Genomic DNA, 9,438 nt, shown 5'->3' on the forward strand with positions numbered 1-9,438 from the left:
GTAGAGATGAGATCTCACTATGTTGCCCAGGCTGGTCTCAAACTCTTAAGCTCAAGTGATCCTTCCACTTCGGCCTCCCAAAGTGCTGGGATTACAGGCATCAGCCACCATGCCTGACAGAAAAAATTTTTTTAATTGTAGTTACTGGCTGGGAACGGTGGTTCATACCTGTAATCTCAACACTTTGGGAGGCTAAGGCAGGAGGATTGCTTGAGCCCAGGAATTCAAGACCAACATGAGCAACAAAACAAAGTGAGATCCTGTTTCTACAAAAAATTTTTAAAAGTTAGCCTGGTGTAATGGCATGCACCTGTGGTACCAGCTACACAGGAGGCTGAGGCAGGAGAATCACTTGAGCCCAGGAAGTCAAGGCTGCAGTGAGCCATGTTTGTGCCACCTCATTACGGTCTGGGCAACAGAGTGAGACCCTGGGTCAAAAATAAAAGTAGTTATTTTCCTTATAGATTTGGAAATATTATTTTTGTACTTGATAGAGCACATGTATTTTAAAATTGTTTTTTAGGCTGGATGTGGTGGCTCATGCCTGTAATCCGAGTACTTTAGGAGGTTGATCACTTGAGGCCAGGAGTTTGAGACCAACCTGGCTAATGTGGTGAAACCCTGTCTCTACTAAAAATACAAAAATATTCTAGTGTGGTGGTGCTCGCCTGTAATCCCAGCTACTCAGGAAGCTGAGGTGTAAGAATCACTAGAACCCGGGGGGTGGAGGTTGCAGTGAGACAAGATGGTGCCACTGCACTCCAGCCTAGGCAACAGAGCGAGATTCTATCTCAAAAAAATAAAATAAAAAAGTCTTTAAAAAAAAAAAATGCTTCTTCTCTCCCTACCCCACGCCTCTGGCCTAGGATACCTAAAATGAAGTTGCTGGCAAAAAATAAAGGACAATCCATATACTTGCTTTGCTCAAATGCTTCCTCCTCTAAGAAATTACCCATTCAATTCGGTTTAAAAGAAATTTACTCCATGGGCCAGGTATGGAAAACTGGTAAAGCATGAGGTCAGATCTGCAGGCCCACTTTATTTGACTTGGGTATCATTGTGTAAGTTTTTGAATGCCACATGCAAAAAAATCCAGATATCTAGCACAACTTGGAACATCAGATCTGGCCACACTGCACTGGCATGGAAAAAATCAGCTGTTTCTGTGCATTGTTTTCACCCTTGAGAATGCTCATGGACCCTTTAGTTTTTCTCTTTTGCCCTTTCTGCTTTGCACCTGGCATGATTCCCTCATTTACATGATTTTTTTGGCTTCTGTAGAATTTTAGTTTGCTCTTGTTGTTTTTAGCTATGTTTTTAAAAATCTTTGTCTTATCTAACAAACTGAATTTATTAGATAATGACTAAATCATTTCCCTCTGAGTTAATGAAGCTGAGTCAGTATGATAGCACAAAGACATTAGGCTGGTATAGCCTATCCCTCCCTGACCAATGTACGATATTCTTTCATCTTCAAAAATGTTGTGGTCTGCTCACTCCTATCATCTCAAATGAGTATTTGTACTTTTCACTGAGATAAAATCCCATTTGCAGCAACTGTCTAATTCACTGAGGCCAGCTGCATTTTGTATCATATCCAAGCTTCTGTGCCAATCACGCAAGATTACTATTTCAACATTCACTCAATTTCACTTCAGGCTTACTCACATATATCTGGACTGCTCCCATCCAGTTGGCTAAAGCTATTGCTAAACTTTCCTCCAGAAAGACTTCAGTATAATAATGTCATGAGCAGCCTTAGTTAATCAACAGACTCCGTGACACATTAGGAGTTATGATTACAGATTTGAAGTTTACGAACCCTTGAGCATTCATCTTCATCACTGGCCATTTCTTCTTTGCCACATTTATAAAATCTTCTTTCTCTTTAACCAGGTTCTCTATATTCTCTATATTCTTTCTCTTTAACCAGGTTCTCTATATTTTGTCATTTTCTCCTCTTTCCCATCACGTAATGGGAAATTTTCTTCTTTCTCTTGTCACATAATCTAGAACAATCCCCAAATCTCCCTTTCCCTTTAGATCACTCAGGGTTTTCTTAGCACATTCAATCTGTCTCCAGACCAAGCTGCTCATTTATAGGCCTTGTGGTGGTTTCTAGTTCCCAGTTGTCTGTCTTATCTGCATTCTGTCACGCATTCAGGTCTAAAACTCCAGGGTTATCTTCAACTCCCTTTTTCCCTTCGACCCCTTCTCCCCCATTTTTGGGGCCTCCAATAAAGAAACCAGGATGATCTATAACAGCCAAGGCCAAACATAGATCATAGCTTTGGAAATGTTACAATTCTTATAAAGGGAGCCTCCATAGGAAAAAAGCAATGTAACATTTCAAGCTCATCAAGAGAATGTATAATCCAGGAATGACGTAAACCAGAATTGCTTGCCTTTAAAGCGTAGTGGGAAAAAAGGTCTGTTATATACTTTTCTAAAGTCCGTATAGTGATTCTCAAATGTTATTGTGGATCAAAATCACCCAAAGGGCCAAATACAGATTACTGAGTCCACTGATAGAGTCTCTGATTGAGTAGGTCTTGAATGGGGCCTAAGAATTTGCATTTCTGACAAATTCTCTGGTAATGCTGCTGCTGCTGCTTATTCCGGGACCACATTTGACAACCATGACTCTGATATCTATGGTAAACCATGTCTGCTGCTATCTTCCCTGAAGCGCCTTGCTTTCCTGCCTCTGTACCACCCTTTGCCTCTTAATTACCTTTTCTTCTGTCTGTATCTGTTAGAATCTATCCAATTTCCAAGGCTTGACTGAAATGCTACTTTTTACAACAAAACATTAGGAGTGTTCTGCCTGTGTATTTCCATTACCCTTTGTCCACACCTCTCTTATGGCACCTCCTACATTGTGCTTCAGGTTGACAGCCCTTCTGGCCACAGTGTACTCTCCTACAGTATTCTGACTTCTTCAAAGCAGGTCTTGCTCATCTCTATCCTGGACACACACTGAGGTGTTGGTCCAGAGCAGGAACTTAATACAGGCAGACCAAATTAAATAGCCTGTGCTAAAACCAACCTTCCCACCCACCCTGCCTCCCAGCCTCTGAGTGTTTGCATATGTGCGCCCTGTGTAATGCTACACACACACAAGCACACTAGACATACTTTCTTTAAAAACTAACGAGCGAAGGGGGAAAAGGCTCTCTAACAATAACACAAGTTGATCCTCTTCTGTTTGTAAGTTTTACATTTTTATAACATATCTAGCTATTTTTATGATTTCTATCTTTTGTATTCTGCTTAGAAATGGCTTCTTCGAAAATGATTAAAATGTGTGCCTGCCTTTTCATGCAACTTTTATAGTTTTTGGTTTTTAAAAAGTATTTCATATTATGGATCGATTAAAGGGTTAATTTTTAAAGTCAGTAGAAAGCAAAAAGGCTGTTTTATTATTTCTTTTCCAAATAGTTAACCAGTGATCATTTACTGACTCATTCCTCTTTTCCCCAGTGATCTGAACTACCAGCTTGGTCATATTTTAAATAAGTAAATATGTGTCTGGGTTTCCTATGCTGGGTCAGTGCTACATTTTCTTTTTCAAATATTATTCTGGGCTGGGCATGGTAGTTCATGCCTGTAATACCAGTACTTTGGGAGGAAAAGGCAAGAGGATCACTTGAGGCCAGGAGGGTCTGACTGCATTGAGTTATTGCACCACTGCACTCCAGCCTGGACAATAGTGAGATCCCCATCTCCCTAAATAATTTAAATTTTTTTTAATTTAAAATATTATTTTGGAACTCTTCCATGCATATATAAACAAATACAGGGAATAACTTACATAAAATGCTTCTTTTTCCATTCCATAATACAAAGAACACACTGTTTTAACTATTTATTGCAGCTTTACAGTTATTTTAAATGCCTGACTCGTGGTTTCTCTTAACTACTGGTGTTCTCCGTGGGAGAGCCCTGCTGGGTGCAGTCACACCACTCTCTTCTCAAAGCTTGGCACAAGGGAGGTACAGGGTCAGAAGCCATGGATGTCCTCTTGGCTTGAAGGCTGGTAGGCAGCCGCTCATCAAAGGTCTTCTCTGGTGGGCACGATGCTGGGAAAACATTCCTAGCCAAAGATTGTGGGCCAAGAACTGGCTGCAAGAGGAGCCATAGCAGATGACCAAAATGGTTCATCATACTGGCAGGTGGACATTAGCAATACAGGGAGAAACATTCCTAGTCATTTTTAAACAAATGCCCAGGGGACACTGGGAATCTTCAGTGTTCTCTGGAAGGTATGTATGATGGATGAGTTACTTTATTAAGATACAATGACAATTGCAACCCTTTAAAAACTTGCCTTGTCCCTAAGATTTTCCTATGAGACAGAAGTATGAAGTGAGTTTGCAGTGTTGGACTTCTGTTGTTTCATAATTTTTTTTGCCCTGGGGGATGCTTTACATATATATATATAATTTTTTTTTTTTTTGAGATGGTGTATCTGTCACCCAGGCTGGAGTGACAGGATCCCACTTGGCAGGATCCCAGCTCAAGGCAACCTCTGCCTCCCAGTTTCAAGCAATTCTCCTGCCTCAGCCTCCTGAGTAGCTGGAATTACAGGCATGTGCCACCATGCCCAGCTAAATTTTATATTTGTAGTAAAGACAGGGTTTCACCATGTTGGCCAGGCTTGTCTTGAACTCCTGACCTCAGGCGAACCGCCCACCTCGGCCTCCAAAGTGCTGGAATTACAGGCATCAGTCACCGCACACAGCCTTGTTATAAAACTCTTAAGAAAATCAGGTGGCTGGGTACTGTGGCTCACACCTGTAATCCCAAAACTTTGGGAGGCCAAGGTGGGTGGATCACCTGAGGTCAGGAGTTCATGACAAGCTTGGCTAACATAATGAAACCCCGTCTCTACTAAAAATACAAAAATTAGTTGGGTATGGTGGCATGCACCTGTAGTCCCAGCTATTTGGGAGGCTGAGGCAGGAGAATCACTTGAACCTAGGAAGCAGAGGTTGCCTTATGGGTCTCACTTTATTGTTCAAGCTGGTCTTGAACTTCTGGTCTTAAGTGATTCTCCTATCTCAATCTCCTGAGTAGCCAGGATTACAGGTGCATGCCACCTTACCAGGCTTATATTTCATGTTTAAATATTTCTGACCATCAGATTAGGAGTGTGCTTCAAAGAGGAAAGACTTGTTTTAAAAAGAACATATATTTTATATTCTTATAGTGATATTTTTACAGACAGTATATAATAATGAGCACTGAAATCAGGCAGACCTGGCTCTAATCTTGCTCTGCCACTTCCTAGCTGTGTGATCTTAGGCAAGTTACTTCTCTGAGCCATTTCCCTCCTTACAAGACTTTTGTAGGATGTAATGAGATAGTGTTTTAAAAATTAGTGTTAGGTTGTTGAAACCCCGTCTCTACTAAAAGTACAAAAATTAGCTGGGTGTGGTGGCGCTCACCTGTAGTCCCAGCTACTCAGGAGGCTGAAGCAGGAGAATTGCTTGAACCCAGGAGGCGGAGGTTGCAGTGAGCTGAGATCGCGCCACTGCACTCCAGCCTGGCGACAGACCAAGACTCTGTCTTAAAGAAAGAGAGGAAAAAAAAGTGTTAGGCTGGGCACTCATGCCTGTAATCTCAGCACTTTGGGAGTCTGAGGCAGGTGAATCACTTGAGGCCAGGAGTTTGAGACCATCCTGGCCAACATGGGGAAACCCTGTCTCTACTAAAAATACAAAAATTAGCTGGGCATGGTGGCACATGCCTGTAATCTCAGCTACTTGGGAGGCTGAGGCAGGAGAATCGCTTGAACCCGGGAGGTGGAGGTTGCAGTGAGCCAAGATGGTGCCACTGCGCTGCAGCCTGGGAGATAGACTAAGACTCCATCTCAAAAAAAAAAAAAAAAAAAGCATTAACATGGATTACTCACTTGTATAATAGCCTTGTGAATTAGATACTGTTATTATCATTTTACAGCTGAGAAAACTGATGCCCAACACCACACACCACATAACTAGTACCTGCTAGTGCCGGTCTTTGAACTCAGGCCAACTTGGGCACCTGTCTTCTTATTTCCATGATGTACTTTGCCGTGTGCTCAAAGCCCTTGGAACAGTCCTTGGCATTAGTAAATGTCCAATAAATGGTGGCTGTGGTTATGACTGTTGTTTTATCTTGACTTTGGGGGTGCTTTGGCTGGAATTTCAAATGTATTCTGTATCTTTTAAGGCATGTACATTTTGTAATTTTTGCTGTAAAGCTCTTAAATTTCCAGGATTAATTTCCCACATTTCTTCAAATGCTTAAATCGCAGGTGCAACTGCCAAAAGAACTGGCGTAAGAGGTAACAGAGTCATCTAGAAGAACAAGAAATGGGGATAATGGCTCTTGGATTACAGCATGGAGACTATGTCAGCAGCAGTACTTTAGGATCCACGTGGCAGAACTGGGAACAATGCTACCGTCTGATAAGGGTATTTGTAAAAGGCAGAATGTTTGGGCCATGAAGAAGTAGGGGCTGAAGAAGAAGGTGGAAGGAGATAAAATATAATATTCAGAGGCAACATTTTCTACTTGCAATCAATTTGGGTGACTTAGGTGAAATTTAGAGTCATGTTTCCAGAAGCAGAAGTTCCAAAAAAAATTAAACATTTGCTTTATTATTGTTTTCTTCTGGTAAATAATAAATATAACAGAAGTGTTAACTATTGTACTCCCATTCTTTTCTCCTTCCATCTCTTCTGCTGTAATTCATCACATAGTATCTTAAGGGGAACAAATGGTTTCATCTTATGGAAAAGGATGAATTGAGCTCCTGGCCCTTCTGATGCTTTGAAATGAAAGGATTGTTCCTTAGTGTTTCTCAGGAGAATCAGTGGAGATTTTCAGTTTCCCACCCTGCCTGGCTTTCTCGCTTGGCGACTCCCTTGGTATTTTTGGAGTATTCTTTCTATAGGGGTACCTGTGAGGGGCAGAACACATAAGCCACAGAACCTAGTGAAAACTAAGTGTCACTAGGAAAAGCAACAGGAAAAGTAAACCCTGCATATATGAAAACTTCCTGGCAGCAAGTTTTCATATATAGAGAGACAACGGGAGACAGCATGCTGTTTTTATAGGAAAAAAGTTTCACATAATATAGTTATTGACAAGCTTTTGGTTTTGGCTAAATACACACACACACACATATATGTTTACTCTGTAAGTCTGATTTTATCACTCTCAAACATATTTTAAAGGAAACTTGCTTACAGGATTAAACTTGAACTACTTATTGTATTCTTTAAGGCACTCCATTGCCTGGCCCCAGTTTACTAACCCTGTCTCATCTCCCACAAATCCTTTATACTCCTCTTGATGAAACATCCTTGTACACACCCTTGAGCCTTTGCTCGCATTAACCCTTCCAAGAGACTTCCCTCCTGTTCCCCATTAATGAACGTCCTACCCAGTCTTCAACTCCCAGGTCAGGTGCTGTGTCCTCCATAAAAAACTTTCCAGACAACTCCAATCTGTCCTCCTTCCAAATTCCTAGAGGCCTTAATTATTGATTCTAGTCACTAGGTGCATAGAATTCGAGATTTTTGTAATGATAGAAGTAGTGTGAACTCTAGAAATTAGAAAATTAAGCTTTGGGCCAGGCGCGGTGGCTCACACCTGTAATCCCAGCCCTATGGGAGACCTCCGAGGAGGGCGGATCACCAGAGGTCAGGAGTTTGAGACCAGAGTGGTCAACATGGTGAAACCCCGTCTCTACTGAAAATACAAAAATTAACTGGGCATGATGGCAGGCACCTGTAATTCCAGCTACTCAGGAGGCTGAGGCAAGAGAATTGCTTGAACTGGGGAGGCAGAGGTTGCATTGAGCCGAGATCGCGTCACTGTACTCCAGCCTGGGCAACAGAGTGATACTCCGTCTCAAAAAAAATAAATAAAAATAAAAAGCTTTGGTGCCTTTTCTCTCTCCTTTACCTGAGTGAATAATTGGCACCTGCTTTCTTTCTCCTTTTATGGTATCATAAGTGGCATGTATCAAACAAAACAGGGTAGGGGAGAACAGGTCTAATAGGGACAAACTTAACACATTATTTGGAAAGACAAGCCATGGGAAAGAAATATGGTGTTTCTACTTTTTTTAAAGATAATTTAGTATGTACAAAAGTATCCAAATTTAAGTATAGTTTTCAATGGCTGATAGTTTTGTTTTCTCATCCTTTAATTAGAAAACATCCTTGCATACAAAGCAGGATAGCTAAGAAAGCGCTGTAACAAACAAAACTTTTTTTTTTTTTTTTTTTTTTTTGAGACAGAGTCTCGCTCTGTCGCCCAGGCTGGAGTGCAGTGGCCGGATCTCAGCTCACTGCAAGCTCTGCCTCCCGAGTTTACGCCATTCTCCTGCCTCAGCCTCCCAAGGTAGCTGAGACTACAGGCGTCCGCCACCTCGCCCAGCTAGTTTTTTTTATTTTTTTTAGTAGAGACGGGGTTTCACCGTGTTAGCCAGGATGGTCTCGATCTCCTGACCTCGTGATCCGCCCGTCTTGGCCTCCCAAAGTGCTGGGATTACAGGCTTGAGCCACCGCGCCCGGCAAACAAAACTTTTAAGTGTCTAGCACATACTACATTTAAGAGGCTAAACTCTGATAGGGCAAAGCACTTTAAACACAATTAAAAGCTTAATGTAAATTAGTAGTTGAAATTCTAGGCCGGCGTGGTGGGTCATGCCTGTAATCCCAGCACTTTAGGAGGCCGAGGTGGGTGAATCACGTGAAGTCAGGAGTTCAAGACCAGCCTGACCAACATGGTGAAACCCCGTTTCTACTAAAAAAAAAAAAAAAAAAATTCTAGAACACCCCTCTGTATTTGTTTTATAGCCACCGTATTAATAAAGTCAGGAATTTCAAAATGTGCTGTAAGAGGGTTTTTATCTTAGATATACAAGAAGAGAAGATGATCCAATTTCATAGCTTATGGCCTCAATACACAGGTTTTGCCAAAAGAGGTGAAGCAGTTCACATTATGCTTTTTCTACCACCCAAGCCTAAAGATCTTAGTTGCAGATTTTTAACTTGTTTTTCAAATGTAATCATAATTTACAACATTTATATGTTATATTCTTCTATTATTACCTTTCTAGAATTGACCACTGGCCATGAGTAATTACAAGTATCTTTTATTTTGTTTCTCCAAATTTATTGTATTTTGTCAGCAGAATTCACCTTGTAGAAAATGGAAGGGGCTAACATGTATATAATACTCATGTCAGGCTTAAAAATAGGATCCCACTAGAATTGTTTTATTCTGGCTGCAAGTTAATAAGGTATTCAAGCTTTACTAAACAGTATTTGAAACAGGTAAAGTTTGCTATGTAGAACATCTTCACTGTTCATAGGGTCGTCGCCAGGTTTCTCAGGTATTTAAGACAGATGTGCATTAAATAAAGTCTCACCAAAA

The 9,438-nt window shown here is 41.1% G+C and overlaps 1 protein-coding gene across 2 annotated transcripts in view; it reads left to right on the plus strand.

The window, feature by feature from the left end:
* Window positions 1-6,692, plus strand: part of LMOD3 (leiomodin 3 (fetal)) — a 14,614-nt gene extending 7,922 nt beyond the window's left edge. For both annotated transcript variants that reach the window (XM_011947157.1, XM_011947156.1), the window contains exon 4: window positions 6,302-6,692. In XM_011947157.1, coding sequence (XP_011802547.1) covers window positions 6,302-6,328 — 27 coding nt within the window. In that variant the 3' untranslated portion in view covers window positions 6,329-6,692. The remainder of the gene's footprint in view (window positions 1-6,301) is intronic.
* The last annotated feature ends 2,746 nt before the right edge of the window (window positions 6,693-9,438 follow it).

This window comes from Colobus angolensis, unplaced genomic scaffold (assembly GCF_000951035.1).
Source record: "Colobus angolensis palliatus isolate OR3802 unplaced genomic scaffold, Cang.pa_1.0 Scaffold26, whole genome shotgun sequence".
Classification (NCBI taxonomy): Eukaryota; Metazoa; Chordata; class Mammalia; order Primates; family Cercopithecidae; genus Colobus; species Colobus angolensis.